The sequence below is a fragment of the Entelurus aequoreus genome, linkage group LG07 (genome assembly GCF_033978785.1).
Source record: "Entelurus aequoreus isolate RoL-2023_Sb linkage group LG07, RoL_Eaeq_v1.1, whole genome shotgun sequence".
NCBI classification, from domain to species: domain Eukaryota; kingdom Metazoa; phylum Chordata; class Actinopteri; order Syngnathiformes; family Syngnathidae; genus Entelurus; species Entelurus aequoreus.
In genome coordinates, this window is record NC_084737.1 from 79,364,071 (window position 1) to 79,387,601 (window position 23,531).

Sequence of the window (23,531 nt, forward strand, 5' to 3'; positions counted from 1 at the left end):
GAACTAAGTTTTTGTTTTTTTTTAGGAAACAAACTTTCAGTATAATTGGGATCAGGGGTGACACAAATATTTAGAATTATATAAAAGATTTAAATTATTATATCCATAGTTAAAGTATAAACAAAAATGAAAGCAAGTACAGGCAAAAATGCTATTTTTCTGTGTTCAAGGCTGTTTGAATTAATATGTTAAATTGTATTTATTAAACATGCAATCAACGAGCAGAACACTTTAGTATACATTTTTACGGTTAATTTTTCATCATATATTTAACTATTTATTCAATGGCCTTTCAACAGACGAGTGGAAAAACCTGAATGTCTTATTAGGGAGGTAGTTATGTAAATTATTGGAACTTCTATTAAAGCAAACATGCAAGCAAATTAAATGTGTCAATAATAATTTCGCTTGGAAAGGAGCCAGCTTAGGTGGTTCGGGCATCTCGTGCGGATGCCTCACGAGCGTCTCCCTAGGGAGGTCCTCGTTGCACGTCCCACTGGGAGGAGACCCCGCGGCAAGCCAAGGACCAGATGGGGGGGATTACTTCTCCTCTCTGGCCTGGGAACGCTTCGGGATTCCCCAGGAAGATATTGCTATGTTGCTCTGGAGAGGGAAGTCTAGGGGTCTCTGCTGGAGCTGTTGTCCCCACGACCCGATTCCGGATAAGCGGTTGAAGATGGATGAATAATTTAACACAAATAGTGCTTATTAAAATGGTAAATGGGTTATACTTGTATAGCGCTGTTCTACCTTCAAGGTACTCAAAGCGCTTTGACACTAAAGCAGTGGTTCTTAACCTGGGTTCGATGGAACCCTAGGGGATCGGTGAGTCGGGCTCAGGGGTTCGGCGGAGGTCAAGACACACCCGACTCATCGTGTAAATAAAAACTTCTCCCCATCGGCGTATTACGGATACGGCAACAGCTGACTGGTTTGCAGGTGTGTAATTTGTTGTGAGTTTATGCACTGTGTTGGTTCTGTTCTTTGAACAAGGTGATGTTCATGCACGCTTCATTTTGTGCACCAGTAAAAAAACATGGTAACACTTTAGTATGGGGAACGTATTCACCATTAATTAGTTGCTTATTAACATGCAAATTAGTAACATATTGGCTCTTAACTAGTCATTATTAAGTACTTATTAATGCCTTATTCGGCATGGCCTTATTATAACCCTAACCCTGGCCCTAACCCTCTAACCCTAACCCTAACCAAATAACTCTAAATTAAGTCTTTGTTACTTAGAATATGTTCCCCTAGTGTCCAAAAAAATCTAAATTAAGTTTTTGTTACTTAGAATATGTTCCCCATACTAAAGTGTTACCAAAAACATATAACTTTGTATTGAATTTGAAAAAAAACAACCCAATATTTTATTTTTCACTAAAGAAGGGTTCAGTGAATACGCATATGAAACTGGTGGGGTTCGGTACCTCCAACAAGGTTAAGAACCACTGCACTAAAGGAAACCATCCATCCATTTTCTACCGCTTGTTCCTTTCGGTTTGGTTTTTAAAAAAAGGGAGAACGAATGAGGTAAGGAAACCAGTTATAAACTCACAAACTAGCCAACTAAGTTTAAATACTACACTGGAGCCATTGACTCATTATCACAATAAATGTTGGTTTTTATTCCTATGAAGTGTTTTATGTCATCCATCCATCCCTTTTCTACCGCTTGTCCCTTACTGCACGGTGAAAGCAACCCGAAATATACGCGTTTTCACCTCTTGCATCACATGTCCCTCGCTACTCGCCGTAGTTTAACCGTCCTGGCTTCCCGTCGATCCCGGATGTTCGAATTCGTTCGTTGTACATGTGTAGGTTTTGTTTATTTGTTCTTTATCGTGAGAAGAGTGAAGCAATGTCCGTCAACGCCACAAACCCCAACAATCCCATTGTTTTCTTCGACGTTACAATTGGAGGACAGGTGAGTAAAAGAAACCATTGCTCACTTTTTTCCACAACAAAGATGAAGACACATGAATTAAGCGCAGTTCTGCTGACGGAAAGCACATAAACCTGACTATTTACTCAATTAACTAATTAGTCATAAGTTGAAATACATATTTGCATTTGTTTGAATCAAGAACATGTAAAGAAAGTTAAATTAGTAACGTTGTATTTTCGAAGTATGTTCGGTGAGAGAATTGACCGGATGCAGAAGCGAATTAGCCGTTTTAAGTCCTTGTACGAAATATTATTTATTTAAAATAAAATAAAAAACTCTTATGTTTAGTTACGAATGTTGTAGAAACGTTTAGAGTTTGTCTTCTAAAAGTTTAAGCTTATCAGAAGACCTTGAAGTATTAAGTGGTCGCCATTATCATGGTTGTTTGGCGCCATCTGCTGGATTGTATGTGTACATCGCTACACTTGAGTTTATTATTATTCTTCGGTCAGTGGTCAACAAAATAAACAAACAGTTTAACATAGACAGACAGTTGTACATTCATAAATTGAAAATGTTGCAGACCGAAAGGGTTTAGGCAGAAGTTGAACACTTATTGCGCCTAACCCTACAAACAATGTCAAATACAAGATGAGCTTCCAAAAAATATAAAATTTCCTTTGCACAACATATTATAAATACACCTTGTAGACAACATAAACACTGTTCAATTATATACACAGTAAAGACATGTGAAATATCCTTGTACACGTGTTAGCTAAAACTTTGTACCAATTATATGCTTTATACAAACAATTATACTTCCATTATTATTTATATATATATATATATATATTAGGGCTGCAACTAACGATTAATTTGATAATCGATTAATCTTTTGATTATTACTTCGATTAATTGATTAATAATCGGATAAAAGAGACGAATTACATTTCTATCCTTTCCAGTATTTTATTGAAAAAAAAATTGATTATTGTTTCTCAGCTGTTTGTACATGTTGCAGTTTATAAATAAAGGTTTATAAAATTTTTTTTTTTAAAAGTCAGTAAAAAATAAAAAAATGCCTCTGCGCATGCGCATAGGATCTATATATATATATATATATATATATATATATATATATATATAAGGCAGGACTTTTTCAGGCTTTTTTCCAGTGAGAGAGTTCCTAAACCATTAATTTCCACTTAGAGTGGGGTCCCTCCTGTCTCCTGCGTATTAGTACAGTGGAATTCGTACTAATACCACTACCTGAAGGGAATCACCAATTTTCGGTACTTATTAATTGTTTTTGATAATACAATTTCCATTTAAAAAAATGTAATTATTATAATAAGTTGTTATATCTTGTTTTATTATTACCATATTATCATTTGCAAGTATGAAGTTAAAGTACAATTACAGTTGCAAGTCCAAGACATTAGATGACAGTAGTGTATGGTTTATGGTGTGTTTTTTTTCTTCTACTGCCCTAAAAAGTGTTAATACAGCAAGTAGTGTACTTAATACACACCAGCTGTTTGATTGTAACATCTTAGTAGTCGTTTTCATGGACACATTTGGAGGTGTTAAATTCGCCATATAAAATCTCTAATGCTAATCAGTAGCATGTCATTAGGAAAGCCAATGTATATTAGCATCAAGCTAGCGCATTTTGTTTTAAAAAAAATGCAACCTTGCTTTACTTGTATTGGAGCATTTTTAAGTCAATTTCTTGGTTGGAATTGAGACTTAGACTTCCTTTATTGTCATTCCAATTTGAACTTTACAGTACAGATAAGAACGACATTTTGTTGCATTAGCTCGTTGTAGTGCAGGATAAAAGAGCAATAAGGTGCAGATATAAATAGATTTACTGTACAGATAAATATATTGCACTTTTGCATATGCATCCACGTTTATGGATGTATCTTATATTGTCTTTATAGTCCCGCGAGTTAATCCGTTTTTGGGGGGAATTGAGGGGATTATTATTATTATTAATTGCAACATTACCTGGAGGTAGTTTGGCTGGGGCGGCTCTCAGTGCTGCTGGAGTAATCGCCAAGTGCTGAAGTGCTGAGGATCGGCAACCGGGCGTGACGTCATGCACAACCCAGGTACCATAGTATGGCACCCTTGGATTTCACATGAATTGGTGTAAATTGGTGACTGTTAGTATTCGCTCAGTGCCAAAAAAAGTACCAGATTCAGTACCCATCCCCAGGAACCCGCTTACATACCCCAAAAATCAGTTTATTTATGCTGACATATTTTGTAATGTTGTATAACTTTCTCATTACTGACAACGACATCCTTGTTACACAGCGTTTAGGGCTGGTGGATATATCGAGTTTGTAAGATATATCGATATATTTTTAAACAAGATATATAAATATCGTAATATCGATATAATTTTATATAAATATCGTAATATCGATATCATTTTTTTCACGTTAAAATTACCAAGCGACCGCTTATTTGTTGTGTTCCTTGTTCTACCCTGCATGGGCTACTAAACCCCTCCCCTTCTTCCTTCCAAGAGTGCATGAGAACATCCATGATTGGTTGGTTGTTTACAATGCTATGTCACGATTGGTTAGGTACAGGCCAATCATAGGCAAGATAGGGCGGGTCATCGAACCAGGAAGGGTAATGTATTTTTTTTATCTGAGTTTGATCCCGTGGCCCGGATTAGGCCCGCGAACAGGTTTTATCCGGACCGCGGGATGAGAGAATATGTTCTCACACTTTACGACCCGCTCAGTGGCCTTGTGGTTAGAGTGTCCGCCCTGAGATCGGTAGGTCGTGAGTTCAAACCCCGGCCGAGTCATACCAAAGAGTATAAAAATGGGACCCATTACCTCCCTGCTTGGCACTCAGCATCAAGGGTTGGAATTGGGGGTTAAATCATCAAAATGAGCGCGGCCACCCCTGCTGCTCACTGCTCCCCTCACCCCCCAGGGGGTGAACCAGGGGTTGGGTCAAATGCAGAGGACACATTTCACCACACCTAGTGTGTGTGTGACAATCATTGGTACTTTAATTTACTTTAACTTAACTTAACTTACTTCATCATTGGCAATGTTTTTGCGAGTGGAAAAACACAAGTGATGACCTCACAACTATTGCCGGCGACAAATTTTGTTGTCGACTAACTGTTGCATCCCTACTGATTAGAGATGTCCGATAATATCGGACTGCCGATATTATCGGCCGATAAATGCTTCAAAATGTAATAACGGAAATTATCGGTATTGGTTTCAAAAAGACGTAGGAAGAAGTACAGAGCGCCAATAAACCTTAAAGGCACTGCCTTTGCGTGACGGCCCAGTCACATAATATCTACGGCTTTTCACACACTCAAATGAATGCAAAGCATACTTGGTCAACAGCCATACAGGTCACACTGAGGGTGGCCGTATAAACAACTTTAACACTGTTACAAATATGCGCCGCACTGTGAACCCACACCAAACAAGAATGACAAACACATTTCGGGAGAACATCCGCACCGTAACACAACAGTATAAATACCCAGAACCCCTTGCAGCACTAAGTCTTCCGGGACGCTACAATATACACCCCCCGCTACCAGCCAACCCCACCTCAACCAACCCCGCCCACCTCCACCTCCTCATGAGCATGTCCCAAATTCCAAGCTGCTGTTAAAAAAAATAATGCACTTTGTGACTTCAATAATAAATATGGCAGTGCCATGTTGGCATTTTTTTTTCCATAACTTGAGTTGATTTATTTTGGAAAACGTTGTTACATTGTTTAATGCATCCAGCGGGGCATCACAACAAAATTAGGCATAATAATGTGTTAATTCCAGTAGTTGGACAATATCGGGATATCGGCAAAAATGCCATTATCGGACATCTCTACTACTGATCAGTAGTCGATTTATCGGCACATCCCTAAAAGCATTGCTTTATTGACCCGCAGTCAGTAACTGACAAAATACGTCCATTTTTTAAAAAACATTTTGATTGTAAGCCATTGTCAGAAACATTTGCGTTTGCATGAAAGCTTTATTGTCATTGTAGTCAATACAATAGTAGTAGTAGCCATTTTATTTCAGACCCAGGGAGATCCATATCACAGAAAAATAAACCACACAACAGCAAAAAACAAATAAAACCACAGTAGATTTCCACCACAGCAATGTTATAAAAGTATAAAGTGTCATATGAAAATGTAGGTAAACAATGTCAGTTGAAAAAATACCATTATTGCCCCTTCTCTTGCTACTCAGCGCCCTTTATGCTGGCTGACTGACGTCTAAATAAGCGGGTCGCACCGTATTAAACAGTTAAGGGTGTGTATGTCTTCGTGCCGCTTTGTTTGCCGTTGCTTAAATGCCAGTACACTTCCAATGAGAACACATTTTCTGGTACTTTTGCGTAAGGCCCTTGCATGCGACTCTTTGCCCAGAACATCAACCCCACTATGACGCTGTTGGTGCACTCCAACCACAGTAGGTTCACTGCGACGTAGGCGGGAATCCAGAAGCCAAAAACCAAGCTGGCTGACGACGTAATGAGATAAGGCATCCAGAACATAGCGAAGCCCAACGTTAGACTGAACCATAGCGGCGGTTTTGGTGTGGTGGTCTCTTTTAGATGAAACTCATCTGAAACTGTCGTCTGTAAGCCGTGGGTTGATATGAACAGGTCGCTCAACTGGTTCTCTTGAGCCTCCCTCGCATCGCACAACCTATCAGCTTCACGAATCCACTGGGGAATCCGATGGCAGAAAGGAAGCATCGAACAACTCACAATCCCAAGGAGACCGAAAAGACAGTAGGCGACCAATGTTGTGTCCTGAACCTCGCACACCAGAACTTTTTTACCCGACATGAGCCTCAGCTCCATGAGCTCCACATTCACAGCACTGTAAGAGTATACAACTGCAAAAATCCACAAGAGAAGCGTCACCGTCATGTTCTTGAAAACCTTGTAGGAGGTTCTCCAAGTATCTTTGAAGAAATATTCTAACAGACACAGGCCCGCCATAGGCAGCGGCAGTGTTCCGTATGTGACCGATGCAAAAGCCAAGAGGTAGCAAGCGGAGATTTTGTCAGGTCCAAGTAGCCACAGGGGGACGGTACAAGAGACCATCACCAGGTCAGCCAGGACAACGGTCAGGCTGAACATGCCCAGCAAGGATGTGCGTAGTCGTTTGTGGCTGTACAACCACAGTGCCAAGACATCCAATCCAAACTTGGAGAGCACAATTAACGTGTACATCTTCATGTGGTCTCTGTGGCAGCCGGTGTTCTCATCCCAGTCCTCTAAGACAGCCATCATGGTGGACGGATGCTCATGGCGGCTCTTAAGCAGTGCGTCAAGCTGCATCTCTGATGTCAGTTTAAGTAGCTTCAAGAGAGGTTGCTGAAGAAAAAACAAGACAGTATTATTATTCATGAAGCACACGATTCAGTTGGCTGCATCTGTACTAAGGCTGCAGCTAACGATTATTTTTCTATCGATTAATCTATAGATTATTTTTTTCGATTAATCGGTTAATCCATAGATTTTTTTTCGATTAATCTATAGATTATTTTTCCTTTTACCGATTATTTTTTTTATTCAAAATGAAGATGAAAAAATAAATGTAGGCCAGTTTTTTCAAAAGGCATGGCTTTTATTTACAAAAAAAAAGAAGTATGGCCACTCAGTCAACATTGACAACAACATGACTAAATATTCTGTAACAATGTAAACATTTAAAACTTTTAACATTTAACAAAATTAAAAGTAGCTTATTTGCTTTTTATTGTGCATATATAAAAGTCAACATCCAGTGCAAATCTTAATATTCTGCAATAGTATAAGCATTTCAAAAGTAAAAGTATTGCTTATTTTGCTTTAAGATGTGCAAAAATAAGGATAAACATCCAATACAAAAAAGTGCAAAACGAAATATTCTGTAACAACAGTGTAAACATTTCAACAAAAGTGAAAGTATTGCTTATTTGCTAAAATGTGCAAAAATAAAGATAAACATCCAATACAAAAAAGTGCCGATCTAAATATTCTGGAGCACTGTAAACATTAAGTATTGCTTTTAAAATGTGCAAAATAAACATCCAGTCCAACACAGTACACAATAACCAATTCTACTCATTCCAGTGAGGGACTAACAGTTGTAATGAAGAAAGGTTAGCATGTCTACATGCTCTGGTTCTTTTCTTGTTTACAATATTCTCAGCAGCTGAAAATAGGCGCTCAGAAGGGGTCGATGTGGCTGGAACTGAGAGGTAATTAGCCTTCACCTCAAGCCAGGACTGCGAGTGAGCTGAGCTGCAGTTTAAGTTTCTAGAAGGTCAACGGGCTCATAGTGATGTTACTAGTAGTTGACTGGGAGGTGTTTATTATCATTTGGGGAGAGTCCGCTGCCTGATGCTCACCTGCTAAACACCTATATGCTCCACGCTGAAGCGCTGACTACATGCGCTCTGAATACACACTGCTGATTGGCTGCTAACGCTCTGAATACGCACTTCTGATTGGCTGATAATGCTTTGTGTGTACCAATCAGATGGTTGTGTGGGTGGGACAATGCTGCGTGCTGAGACAGAAGCAGAAGGAGCAAAGCAGCTTGTTAACACTTTAGCTTAGAAACTCGTTCGGTACACCCCCGTACCGAACCGAAAGCCCCGTACCGAAACGGTTCAATACAAAACACGTACCGTTACACCCCTAGCAGATACAAATGACACATTCATGTTTTTGTGTAATGATGACAACGTATACTCACGCGGACGATTGACTAGTTGATGGTTTTCTTTTCAAATGTTCGTTCATAGCCGTTGTGCTGCTTTGATATGCTATTTCCGCTCGACACAGCGTGCATACAACAACATTATTAGGCCGTTTATTGAAATACTCCCACACTTTTGACGACTTTTGGCGTGCTTTTTCCCCCTCGCTCGCACCGCTCGCATCGTCTGCTTTGATCGTCTGCTTTGCGCTTCGCCATGACGGTAGTGTGACGTAAATATGCGACGCGGCGTCGACGTATTTACGTAACCGATGACGTCGACTACGTCGACGCATCGTTTCAGCCTTAACCTGTACATTCTAAGGATGGACAATATGGCCTAAAATCTATATGATATTGCAGCCTCATACGATAATGATATATATTCCACGATATAGGGATGTAACGATATTTCATATCATTGTTATTGTTACCAGAATTATCACAGTTATCATTATTAGGGCAGTATGTTCAAAAAGTACTTGTACACTAACTGGCATCTTTTTACCAAGTAATGTAAATAAATAGATAGACACACTGTTAGAAACCCTACTATTTTGCATGTTCTTTTGCTTTACTGGTAGTGTTTGCCATAGTATGTTATCTTTTTGAATGGCTAGCTTTTATTGTTTTAAATATTGGTACTATTCTACTGTAGTACTTGATTGAGATTAGACTTAGACTTAGACTCCCTTTTTATTGTCATTAAAATTTGAACTTTACAGTACAGATAAGAACAACATTTTGTTGCATTAGCTCATGGTAGTGCAGGATAAAAAAAGCAATAAGGTGCAGATATAAATAAATAGATTACTGTACAGATAAATATATTGCACGTTTGCATATGCATCCACGTTTATGGATGTATGTTATATTGTCTTTATATTCCAGCGAGTTAATCCATTTTTGGGGGGAATTGAGGGAATAATTATGATGCGTTCAAGAGTCTTACGGCCTGAGGGAAGAAGCTGTTACAGAACCTGGAGGTTCTGCTTCGGAGGCTGCGGAACCTCTTTCTAGAGTCCAGCAGTGAAAACAGTCCTTGGTGGGGGTGGGAGGCCTTTGACTTGACCGCTCCAGAACATTTACCTTGAACTAGTCTTTAAACCAATTCTCTGTATTCTCTGCTACGGAATGTAACGACAAGCGGTAATAATGATAAATCTGGGGAAACTCCCGACAGTTAATTTTACCGTTTTCAATTAAAAATGATCGAAAAAAACGAGATTGATAAACTCATGGGCTGACTGGCCCCAGCTCGCTAATTAAAAATGTTTCCATATAGAAACAACATACCCCAACCTAACCTTTTATAAACACAATGTTTTTTGAGTAACTAGGATATTTCATTGTGCACAATGAACCGACAAGCTGTGCTCTCTCTTCGTAGGGTAACTGATATACTGTATACTGGAAGGAAAGGGGACATGGTGTTTTTACGGTGCGTTCAAGGTCCGCTAAAAGGTGTAGGACACAATGTCCGCCAAAATAAGGAATAAAAATAGATTTGATTTGTTCTGCACTTTTTATTTAAATAAATCTTAAAGTGATACCTTAAAAAACAATATTGAAAACAATAAAGGCTTGGCCATTGAAACAGATAAAATGCTAAGACTAAAAAACTATCAGTGATCCATAAAAAAACACAAAACATGCAAAATAGTGGGTTTTCTGTTTTCTGTTTTTTAGTCAAAAGATTTCAGTGTGTGTATAAGTACTTTTTAAGCGAATTCCTCAATACCGCGATAATAATAACCGTGATAATTTTGGTCACGATAAACGTGATATGAAATTATTGCATCCCTACACTGTTTTAAACCTTAAAAAATGGTCGAAAAACACTTCATTTCCCAGAGTGCTTTACTTTATCTAAATTTAAAAAATGATGACAATTGGTGTTTGATTTTAGTGATGCAGTATTTTTAGCATTCAAGCCAAACCCTTACTGTGGCTCGGTTCCAATTGTAGTTATTGCGTGTGTTGGAGCCAGTTCAATTCAAACTCCGATTAATTAAAAAACCTGTTGTGGAGGTGCCCCGCCTGTCTGGATCTCCGCTATTTTGGCAAATGTTTCACCTTTCATGGGCGCTTATTTTCACAGTGTTTCCCACACATTCATTTATTTGTGGCGGCCCGCCACGAAAGAATTACGTCCGCCACAAATAAATAAATAAATAAAAATAAAAAAATTTTTTTTTTTTTTTTTTTTTTTTTTTTGTTGTCCTGTCCAGCTTCTCAGGCAAATCATATAGTTGATGTAGATGCCCATATAGGCTGTTCATATTTACTTTACAAAAGAAAGTAGGATACTTCTCTTGTTGCCTTATTTGTATTTGACCACTACTGTTTTCTGTTTATTTGTTACTGACTGTGGCAGGACACCTCTGCCTCTGTTTCACTTTATGTTGCTGGTAAATAATATGGTTGTAGTAGTAGGCTAAAGTTAAATTATTTAGTATGCACTAATTAAAGGGGCAGAGCTTTAAGAGACATTTTAGCTTTTATATTTTATAAGATATATTTTGTGTAAGAACCACAATTAATAAATATATTTCAGTGAATAAGTTATTGTTCAAATCTGTATATAAATATGTACATAAAGTATTGTAATTATATTGTGAAATGGATGGATGGATGGACGTTTAAAACAAAACTGTTATTATTAATTAGTAAGTATATATTTTTTTAGCCTTTTTAAAGAAAATCATATCATTGTAGTAAATTATGCAAATTACTCGATGATGTCATGGTGACCACCCCCATAGCCACGCCCCCACCGCCACAGGTATCTTGGCAGTTTATGGGAAACACTGTTTTCAATTACAAAGTAAATGCATGACACAAGAAACACTCCGTTTTTGACATTTAATGCGCACCTTGTGCAAATTCAGAGCAGAGTTACGATGCATACCATACAGCATACATGCAGCAGTCGATGTGTCGGGAACGTTATCCCAACTTGTCTATAAAGTCTTCAGTTTGTTTACTAAGATGCTCACTCATCCTTTATTTAACGGTAAACTTGACCAGTGTTCAATCAACATAAATACGAGCTCATCTCATCGAACTGAAAGCAGGCTTTGAAGATTGTGTATTAGGTGTGAGAGGTGTCACTCCTGTTTATTTTTGTTGGCCAAACTGTTGTACTTAACCAGTAGGGGGCATTGGAGAAAAACAAATCTTGTTGATTAGGCTTCATATTCATTAGCCAAACTGCTTTGAGTTTTATATTGATTTCATAAAGTACACACCAGGTTTTTTTTTGCATCACTTGTTTTTTTCATGTCACAAAGGTATTACTTTAAAAACTATTCATGTGACACAGCATTTTGTTAATGTTTTACTGTGTATAGTTAATTCCTACACAACATATTTTTGCTCAAACTCTTAATGAATCTGTCCTGCTCCAGCATCTACATGTATATATAAATGTACATAACTTGAAGAAATAAATAATTAAAACAAATACCTCCCTCGATCAAAATGTGAAAATAGAGATAAAAACATCTTGTAATGACAAAAATGACACTTTGAAACTATTAATGAACAAAAAAAACCAAACGCTTGTCTCTAGATATATGGCTAAGGTTTATCTATAGCCTTTTTATTAGACATTACAAATTACATAATGGTATTATGTTCCCACCCCGACACTGCTTTACCTTACAAACAATCATGATTTCATTTTTGATTAAAAAAAATAAATCTTAAATATTACTTTGGCCATAATTGGCAGCCCTAGATTTCATACATGAACAATGTTTTTTATCTATATGGACAAAAAGTGCAGTTACAACTTATGGCCATCCGGTGCCATCTTTCAAAATTCTTACATTGGTTTTTATTTTTGAATCTCTTAGGTCCATAAAGTGATATTGTGCACAATTTATTTATTATTTATTCTAGTTATTTATGTTATAATGTTTTCTCTTCCATTATACTTTGTTTAATGCTTTTGTTGCTTTCATATGCACATTCAATTTCTACTTGAGGTCCATGAAACAGTGTTTTTATCTACAGTAATGTTTTTCCTACAAAGGAAATCATTTTGAATGTGTTGGGTATTTTAAAAAAAAAATAAAACTTGGTTAAAAGATTTCAGTATAGATATTTTTTGAACATTTTGAGCACATTTAAAAATACCGCGATAATAATGATAACCGTGATCATTTTGGTCACAATAACCGTGATAAGAAATGTTCATACCGTGACATCCTTACTGTGCATGTAATAAAATTAATACAATGATAAAATAGCTCATGCAGCATTTGCCGTCCCGCCTCACGCTATAGTGGAACCGCAAGTCTGACAAGTTTCCACACCATCCTGTGGCGGACTTAACTACAGTACAGGACTTGGCCTAAATGTGGCTGCTTAGTAGTTCATATTTTTCCACGTTGTCTTTACCTTAACCTTAAAGACCTCTTAGTAACTCTGCACGCACACACATAAGCAACCTGACTTTCCAGAATTCAGTCTTCCTTGTAATGACTGGCAAAGCGAGTATTACTGAGATAATGCGAAGACCTAGAAATGAAAACATTGTCCTAAAAATATGTACCTCTTCCAGTTGTGCAGGTTTTTCCTTGACTTGCAAGTGTCCTACTTGTTGATCCTAAAGGTATCCTTTTCAAGGTTGTGCTTGTCTGCTTGCTTTGTGAGTTATGTGACTGTTGTTGGATGTAATCCTCTTCTAAAATGCAAACACCTAGATGGGCCTGCCTTCTTTTTCTTTGTGGAGTACCACCTATCATATTAAATTACATATGTTCTCACATACAGTACTAGAATATCAGTAGTCTATACCGATACCTATGAATTTAACGATTCTCGATACTTATTCAATACCACACTAAAAAAAAAAACTTAAACCCATATACTTTTAAATTCACTACTTTTATTGAAGTGTTTCTAACTGTCTGTGATTTAAAATCAATGTGCTTCAATATCTTTTTGCACGGAGTTAACATTTTAGTATCCACTGCCAAGACAACGAACAGCAGTGGCTTTCAGCCTCCCAGTTTATCAAAACAAACAAACAATAAATATGCTCATAGATAACAAAAGTCAACTCTTTTAGACTCTAAAAAGAACAGCAGTCATGTGGAGCTTTTAAGTATATAAAACAAACAATATTGTTTTTAATATTCTTTCAATATTTGCTTTTGAACACAGTCATTCCTCCTCAAACCCCCACACAAGACTACCTCACAGGACTGTAAAATACAATATATAATACATCACAAACAACAGATACATGGCTTTTGATTTTATATCTATTTATAGATGTACCGAAATTTTCTAGGTAAAAATTGCTGCTATATTTATCCTGCACAACAACAAAATGATGTCATCTGCATTGCAAAGTACAAGTTCGAATGACAATAAAGAAAGTCTCAGTCTGGCGTTTGTTATGCAATAGGCTAATAAAAAGGCTAAAACATATATTTAAAGACAAATGTTAGCGTTTGTATTCGTTATTAAAATCGACATTACCACATGTTCTCAATACATTGTGCATGTTTGCTCTACTTTTATATTTTTGTTTATTTTTAGGGCTATCAAACGATTAAAATATTTAATCCCAATAATAATAACATATTTTATTTGTAAAATCACTTTAAATTGAACAAACAATCTCAAAGTGCTACAGTGCATTTAAAAATAAATAAATAAATAAAATTGCAGTTTGTTCATAGTTAACTCAAAATTAATTGCGATAATTTCAGATAAATATAATTTTTCATCATTAATAAGTGTACCCTAGAAAGATCTTTGTCAAGTTTTAATACCATGATTGGACAATTAGTTTGCTTTAATAAAAGTTTTTTTTAAACATTCTGCTTTTTTTAAACAGCTCAACAAAAGAAAGGACATACACCCTTTTAAAGAGAATTAAAAAAATAAATACCTACAGTGCGTTGGTTACTCACCAGATTTTGTATTTTGTAGGAATACAGAATTTGTATTCCTGTTATAGGAGCACTTGCACGAAGAAGAGGAGCAACACCATGTTTAGATACCAGTTTTACGCATTAATAACACAAAATGGGGATCATGCTTTGATTGTCAAATATGTTTGGTAATGTAAAAGGTGATATTTCTACTTGAATAAATGCTTCTGATGTTCTGTGCATTATATGTTCAGTGTTTCCCATAAACTGCCAAGACACCTGTGGCGGTGGGGGCGTGGCTATGGGCGTAGCTATGGGCGTGGTCACCATGACACCATCGAGTAAGTTGCATAATTTACTACAATTATATTATTTTCTCTAAAAAGGCTCAAAAAATGTATACTTACTAATTAATAATAACAGTTTTGTTTTAAACCACCATCCATCCATCCATCCATTTTACAATATAATTACAAAACTTTATGTACATATTTATATAAAGATTTGAACAATAAGTTATTCACTGAAATATATTTATTAATTGTGGTTCTTACAAAAAATATATCTTATAAAAATATAAAAGCTAAAATGTCTCTTAAAGCTCTGCCCCTTTAATTAGTGCATACTAAATAATTCAACTTTAGCCTACTACTACAACCATATTATTTACCAGCAACATAAAGTGAAACAGAGGCAGAGGTGTCCTGCCACAGTCAGTAACAAATAAACAGAAAACAGTAGTGGTCAAATACAAATAAGGCAACAAGAGAAGTATCCTACACTTCTCTTTTGTAAAGTAAAGCTGAACAGCCTATATGGGCATCTACATCAACTATATGATTTGCCTGAGAAGCTGGACAGGACAAAAAAAAAAAAAAAATCTATTTGTGGCGGACGTAATTCTTTCGTGGCGGGCTGCCACAAATAAATGAATGTGTGGGAAACACTGCTGTAGCGATGGGAATGTAATTACCTGATGTGTGCTGCATAGGACTGCCTGCAATTTTAAACCAAGTGTCAGTAGGAGGAAAGAAGAAACTGAGAAAGTGTTCAAGAAGCCGCCGTGTGTGTGTGTGTGTCACGCTTCAGCCTATTTAGTTGACAGTACTATTTGTGAACATAAATAAAAGGAGGACTTGTTCAAAGACAGTCTTCCTCCTTTATATCGCCGATGCTATTACAATACACTTTATTTCAATCTGCCAGAAAACATTTATTTAGGTAAAAATATCACAGAATAACATTACAAAACATCTTTGACGAAGCATTGTTCAACGGTATTTCATTGTTTTGTTGGTTAGACTGGATTTGAAGCATAGTGCTACGATTAGGAAGCCGAAGGTGTGTACCGGTAATTGGTATGAGAAAAGACTTGACATATTTTGACCAAAGTCGCTGATCAAAGTGACTTTAGACTTCCTCTTTACTGTCTTTGTTTCTGCTGAGCTTTTATTCCATCTTACCGAAGCAGTTTGAGTAACAATCTCCATTTTATGTTATCAGTGCACGCACTGTAATGTAAACACGGACGTGAAGCTCCTCCTCTCTACAAGCGTCAAAGCGGGCCAGTAGCGTTCCATCCAATGATGATGAAATAGTCTTTTCTTGTCCTGAGAACAACTTGTCATGGCTTTGGACCCGAGACTTCTATAATGTCCCGCTTTCTTAGCGCATTACTGTTCACTATTTTGTCCGCTTGTGGCGCCACAGCAACTGGACAGCATTACCGTATTTTTCGGAGTATAAGTCGCACCGGCCGAAAGTGCATAATAAAGAAGGAAAAAAACATATATAAGTCGCACTGGAGTGTAAGTCGCATTTTTTGGGGAAATTTATTTGATAAAACCCAACACCAAGAATAGACATTTGAAAGGCAATTTAAAATAAATAAAGAATAGTGAACAACAGGCTGAATAAGTGTACGTTATATGAGGCATAAATAACCAACTGAGAACGCGTCTGGTATGTTAACATAACATATTCAAATAACTATAACATATAGAACATGCTATACGTTTACCAAACAATCTGTCACTCCTAATCGTTAAATCCCATGAAATCTTATACGTCTAGTGAATAGAGAATTGTTTTGAATCGGAAAAATATCGTTTTTGAATCGAGAATCGCGTTGAATCGAAAAAAATCAATTTATAATCTAATCGTGACCCCAAGATTCGATATTGAATCGAATCGTGGGACACCCTAAGATTCGCAGGCCTAGAACACAGGCTGTACATTTTCTAATACAAATCTTGAAAATGCATGTAGGACAAAGTAGTTCCAATCCTAAAGGGGAACTGTCCTTTTGTTGGAGTTTGGTCAATCATTCTCAATCTTTATGTGAGACAAGCACACAATATGTTTTTTGTTTTTTTTGCATTCTAACTCATACATAAATGCTAGCAAAAGTCGGCTAACAACGAAGCCAATGCGATTTGCTTTATTTCACCTACAAACCGTTCTAAAGAACATCCAAAACCTCCATCAACGTTTTATATACACGATGTAAGTGTATATGTATAGTAGTAACAGGCACATTCATAATAACATGTAAAATGTAGGTATTTTGGTTGGTTTAAGCATATGGCGGTGCATTTATTTCACAAACGCATCACAAGGTTCGCTATTTCCTTCATTATCAGCAACCACTACCACTAATTGTCAGGTTCAAACACTGATGACATCTATTAAACAGGCAAAGAAGCAAGGAATCAAACAGAGACAGAATTCAATTTGGCTCAATTGAGGAGAAACGTCTGGGCTGCACCCTTGTACAGTGTCCCACCACGCTCTGACGAAAGATTGTACGCCTCCTCTTTTATTTGGACTTTCCCTGTTTACATGGCAACAGCTGTTTCTAAAGGAAGGGGGTCGTAAACAGCCGCTGCCTTTGGTCACAAAACAGTTCAAAGAAAAGGTGCCTGGAGGGGAGTCAGGTCCTGCTTCCTCTCCGCTTTGTAGATCTCGGGTCAAGACAAAATCTTCCTGTGGATTACAATAGATCATGTCGCTTCCCATCCTATACAGTGGAATTTTACAAGCCTTTTGCTTGGTAGGATCAAAGACAGCTTTTGTCCTCTCGCCGGGAACTCATGGCATCACAAAGTTTTGTGATAACTTAGATACAATTAGGGATGACCGATAATGGATTTTTGCCGATATCCGATATGCCGATATTGTCCAACTCTTTAATTACCGATACCGATATCAACCGATACCGATATCAACCGATATATACAGTCGTGGAATTAACACATTATTATGCCTAATTTGGACAACCAGGTATGGTGAAGATAAGGTTCTTTTAAAAAAAATGAATAAAATAAAATAAGATAAATAAATTAAAAACATTTTCTTGAATAAAAAAGAAAGTAAAACAATATAAAAACCGTTACATAGAAACTAGTAATTAATGAAAATTTATAAAATTAACTGTTAAAGGTTAGTATTATTAGTGGACCAGCAGCACGCACAATCATGTGTGCTTACGGACTGTATCCCTTGCAGACTGTATTGATATATATTGATATATAATGTAGGAACCAGAATATTAATAACAGAAAGAAACAACCCTTTTGTGTGAATGAGTGTAAATGGGGTAGGGAGGTTTTTTGGGTTGGTGCACTAATTGTAAGTATATCTTGTGTTTTTTATGTGGATTTAATAAAATTAAAAAAAACTAAACAAAAAAAACAAACGATACCGATAAAAAAAAACGATACAGATAATTTACGATATTACATTTTAACGCATTTATCGGCCGATAATATCGGCAGACCAATATTATCGGACATCTCTAGATACAATTATTCTGACACTAATCATAGAGGACTTAATGAGAGCTAACAACCACTACTTTGGGACAACTGATGATCCAGAACCTTATATATTTTAACTGGAATATAAGGAGGAGGAGCTACAAGCTTTAGAAGCTGAGTGATAAGAAGATCCAGCAAGTAGCACTTTTGCTAAGTGCTAAACAATAAATGTAAAATACGGACATAATAAAATGATCACTTACCGTACAACGTCTACTCTCACTGGGATGCCGAATGAGTCCTAATCCTCACGTAGGTTAAAAAAAAAAAAAAGGTGCCCGCAAACGAGCAGATTTTCTATGGGCGTAAGTTGAATGTCAATGTTGACCAACTTCTCGGTTTATGGCCACAACTTTCTACTATGCAAGTGAAAGGCATGATTTATAATCGAGAATTAACTCGGAGGCGCTGAAGCAGATCACCGGCTCAGTATGTCTGCACAAACTAGTTAGCTCTCAGTGATCACGGCGCAGCTAAAAGTAGTTTCTTGGCGTTATCGCTTATCATAGGAATTTCGATTGTACTTGGTTAATAAGTCACGATATTGTTTGTCACCGTCTTTAGAGGGCTTTATGGCCGCAAAAGATGACTCCTATTAGTTGCATTGTTAGCCACCTTGTACTTGCCGTATATTATAAATTAGAATGCATAAAAAAAGCAATACATGTGTTGTTGTCTTATACAGGGAATGGGAATGATAGGCAAAAATGCCTTTTGAGTTAGAATGATTTTTTATTGATTATTTATATGCTAAAGATGGTCTTGTCCTGGCTTGATTTGTTTGCTCTCCGGCTTTATTTTCTCTCTTTGTAAACATTAACACATGTACCTCAAGGTCCAAAGAGATTAAAAAGGGGTGTGTCTTTTGCAGTTTGCAAAGCGTCCGTCTCGTTCAGCAGACCAGGTTTCCATGACAACAGTCTTGCAGGAAATGTTAAAGTACTCCAGTATCCACGCGAGGCCAGCATTTTGCACTTGTGACGGGCCAAAGAAAAGCACTGGTATAGACAATGAAGCTGCCTAAAGCAGTGGTCCCCAACCTTTTTGTAGCTGCGGACCGGTCAGCGCTTGAAAATTTGTCCCACGGACCGGGGGGGAGGGTTTTTAAAAAAAAATTGTTTTATTTTTTTATTTTTTTTATTTTTTTTACAATTGTGTGCTTACGGACTGTATCCCTGCTGACTGTAATGATCTATATTGATATATAATGTATATATTGTGTTTTTTATGTTGATTTAATAAAAAATAAATAAATATATATATATATATTAGGACTGCAACAACTAATCGATTAAAATCGATTATAAAAATAGTTGCCGATTAATTTAGTCATCGATTCGTTGGATCTATGCTATGCGCATGCGCAGAGGTGTCATAACGGGGACTATGGTGCAGTTTCCTGCGTGGGTTGCTTTCCCGAGATGCAAACGGACTGACGCAAACATGGCGTGGAGGTAAAAACATGATTTTATTCTATAAACTCAAACAAAAGGTACAAACAAAAGGCGCTCACAGCGGAGGTAAAAAAACTTGACTAGAAAACAAAAGGCGCGCACAATGGCGGAGAACTATGAACATTAAACAAACAAAAACTTACGTGACAAGGAACTGTGAACATGGCATGAATGTATGATGTCGCCAGGACGAACAACAGAAACAGAAAAGCCTATATAGTGACAACAGGTGCGTGACTTAACTGTGAACAGGTGCGTGACATGACAATGTGAAAACGTGAGACAGGTGTGTGTGAGTACAAACGTGGAACAGGTGAAACTAATGGTTGCTATGGTGACAAACAAAACCAGGAAGTGAAACAAGGAACTAAGGAAGTGTCCAAAAAAACAAAACAGCACATGGCCAAACAAAAACATGAACACAGACATGACAGAACCCCCCCCTTACGGACAGATCCCAGATGTCCAAAAACAAAAAACAGGATCAAGAGTCATGGGAGGGAGGGAGGGGGACATGGCGGTGGGTCGCCAGACCAGGTGTCCCCGAATCCACCGGGGCAGAGTCAGGTGGCGGCGGCGGGTAGACCGCCGCTGAACCTGACGAGGTGGGCGACCTGGGAATGGCCACATTCGTGGCAGACGAGGAGGTCGGCGCACCTGGCGTGGCGGACGCCCATGGAATGGCCACATCCTTGGCCGACGAGGAGGTGGGCGCGTTGTCGTGGCAGGCGGCGAAGCTTGGCGTGGTGCGTCAGGCGGCGAAGCTTGGCGTGGTGCGTCAGGCGGCGAAGCTTGGCTTGGTGCGTCAGGCGGCGAAGCTTGGCTTGGTGCGTCAGGCGGCGAAGCTTGGCGTGGCGGGTCTTGGTCTTGGCGTGGGTCTTGGTCTTGGCGAGGGTCTTGGTCTTGGCGAGGGTCTTGGTCTTGGCGAGGGTCTTGGTCTTGGCGAGGGTCTTGGTCTTGGCGAGGGTCTGGGTCTTGGTCTTGGTCTTGGTCTTGGCGAGGGTCTGGGTCTTGGTCTTGGCATGGTTGGTCTTGGACTTGGTCTTGGTGTTGACATGGTTGGTCTTGGACTTGGCGTGGTTGGTCTTGGTGACTTGGCGGGTCTTGGTCTTGGTCACTTGGCGGGTCTTGGTCTTGGCTTTGGTCTTGGCGTGGGGAAGCCACGGGCGGCACTTGGCGGCGTGGGGAAGCCACGGGCGGCACTTGGCGGCGTGGGGAAGCCACGGGCGGAACTTGGCGGCGTGGGCCAGCCACGGGCGGCACTTGGCGGCGTGGGGCAGCCACGGGCGGCACTTGGCGGCGTGGGGCAGCCACGGGCGGCACTTGGCGGCGTGGGGCAGGTACTGGTGGCGCTTGGCGTGGGGCAGGTACTGGTGGCGCTTGGCGTGGAGCAGGTACTGGTGGCGCTTGGCGTGGAGCAGGTACTGGTGGCGCTTGGCGTGGAGCAGGTACTGGTGGCGCTTGGCGTGGAGCAGGTACTGGTGGCGCTTGGCGTGGAGCAGGTACTGGTGGCGCTTGGCGTGGAGCAGGTACTGGTGGCGCTTGGCGTGGAGCTGGGCGTGGAGCAGGTGGATCTTGGCATGGTCGAAAAACTGGTGGTGGCGGCCGTGCTGGTGGCTGTGGCTTGGCAGGTCGAAAGACAGGTGGTGGGGGTCGTGCTGGAGGCTGTGTCTTGGCGTGACGAAAGACTGGTGGTGGGGGTCGTGCTGGTGGCTGTGGCTTGGCAGGTCGAAAGACAGGTGGTGGGGGTCGTGCTGGAGGCTGTGTCTTGGCGTGACGAAAGACTGGTGGTGGGGGTCGTGCTGGTGGCTGTGGCTTGGCAGGTCGAAAGACAGGTGGTGGGGGTCGTGCTGGAGGCTGTGGCTTGGCGTGACGAAAGACAGGTGGTGGTGGTGGCCGAGCTGGAGGCTGTGGCTTGGCATGGCGATGCTGACCCACCCCACCTGAACAATTCCCAGCCCTAGCCCCCCCCTCAAGGAGCGGATCCCAGACGCGCTCCCCGCGGTCTGGAACCGTCTTTTGGGGTGGGCGGAGGGGGTTCAGGAGGAGGGCAGAATCCTCCCCTCTAAATTGTCCAAAATGTCTTTCTTGTACCTGGGATCTTGTGGGTGAAAAAAAAAAGTGTGACTTGGGCGTGGCTTGAGTCCTGGGGGGCGGGGCATGGAATTTGGGTGGCTTGGATTGACAGGATCTGATTTCTAAAAACATGTCCTGGTAATGTCTTATCATGTTTTTAGAGTCTTTGGCTGGAGGCGGATGATCAAAAGAAAAAGAGTTCAGAAAAAAAAAATCCTGGTCTGTGATGTCATCCTCTGGTGATGGCGTGACGTCATCCTGGAGCAGCGGGGCTGGCAGCAGCCTGCTTCCGCCCGGAGTGGGAGGAGCTTGCGGGAGTGACGCGTCCTGCCGGCTCGGAGAAGCTCTTCCTGATGGCTTCCGCTTTTGCCGGCGCTTCCGGGAATGGAGCGACGCGCCAACGTCGTCGGGCCACACGGAGCTTATCGGAATAAGTTTTCCGCTTGGACCCCACATGAGGTCTTGATCGGCCATGGCTCCTAGTGCCTCCCACTTTCCTTCCTCCATCGATTGCCAGTCGTTTGCGGGATAGCTTCTTGCTGGCGACATACTGTCATAACGGGGACTGTGGTGCAGTTTCCTGCGTGGGTTGCTTTCCCGAGATGCAAACGAACTGACGCAAACATGGCGTGGAGGTAAAAACATGATTTTATTCTATAAACTCAAACAAAAGGTACAAACAAAAGGCGCTCACAGCGGAGGTAAAAAAACTTGACTAGAAAACAAAAGGCGCGCACAATGGCGGAGAACTATGAACATTAAACAAACAAAAACTTACGTGACAAGGAACTGTGAACATGGCATGAATGTATGATGTCGCCAGGACGAACAACAGAAACAGAAAAGCCTATATAGTGACAACAGGTGCGTGACTTAACTGTGAACAGGTGCGTGACATGACAATGTGAAAACGTGAGACAGGTGTGTGTGAGTACAAACGTGGAACAGGTGAAACTAATGGTTGCTATGGTGACAAACAAAACCAGGAAGTGAAACAAGGAACTAAGGAAGTGTCCAAAAAAACAAAACAGCACATGGCCAAACAAAAACATGAACACAGACATGACAAGAGGCTTTTAAAAAAAAATTTTTTTTTAATTTTTTAAATAAACCTTTATTTATAAACTGCAACATGTACAAACAGCTGAGAAACAATAATCAAAATAAGTATGGTGCCAGTATGCTGTTTTTTTTCAATAAAATACTGGAAAGGATAGAAATGTAGTTTGCCTCTTTTATCCGATTATTAATCGATTAATCGAAGTAATAATCAACAGATTAATCGATTATCAAATTAATCGTTAGTTGCAGCCCTAATATATATATATACACTACCGTTCAAAAGTTTGGGGTCACATTGAAATGTCCTTATTTTTGAAGGAAAAGCACTGTACTTTTCAATGAAGATAACTTTAAACTAGTCTTAACTTTAAAGAAATACACTCTATACATTGCTAATGTGGTAAATGACTATTCTAGCTGCAAATGTCTGGTTTTTGGTGCAATATCTACATAGGTGTATAGAGGCCCATTTCCAGCAACTATCACTCCAGTGTTCTAATGGTACAATGTGTTTGCTCATTGGCTCAGAAGGCTAATTGATGATTAGAAAACCCTTGTGCAATCA

The 23,531-nt window shown here is 39.4% G+C and overlaps 2 protein-coding genes across 3 annotated transcripts in view; one reads left to right on the top strand and one right to left on the bottom strand.

The window, feature by feature from the left end:
• Positions 1-1,732: 1,732 nt before the first annotated feature.
• ppih (peptidylprolyl isomerase H (cyclophilin H)) overlaps positions 1,733-23,531 on the top strand; it is a 58,201-nt gene continuing 36,402 nt past the window's right edge. The window contains 1 exon segment of the mRNA XM_062054587.1: positions 1,733-1,930. Within this exon segment, the coding sequence (XP_061910571.1) occupies positions 1,817-1,930 (114 nt within the window). The 5' untranslated portion in view covers positions 1,733-1,816.
• si:dkeyp-100a1.6 (uncharacterized) lies at positions 5,909-14,787 on the bottom strand. 2 transcript variants are annotated; one of them, XM_062052264.1, is made up of 2 exons: positions 14,596-14,787; positions 5,909-7,290 (listed from the first exon to the last, which is right to left on the bottom strand). In XM_062052264.1, exon 2 carries the CDS (start codon positions 7,252-7,254, stop codon positions 6,202-6,204), a length of 1,053 nt encoding a protein of 350 aa, XP_061908248.1. In that variant the 5' UTR covers positions 7,255-7,290; positions 14,596-14,787; the 3' UTR covers positions 5,909-6,201. The 2 variants fall into 2 exon arrangements, with proteins under 2 accessions (XP_061908248.1, XP_061908247.1); XM_062052263.1 differs by lacking the exon at positions 14,596-14,787 and adding an exon at positions 13,224-13,352.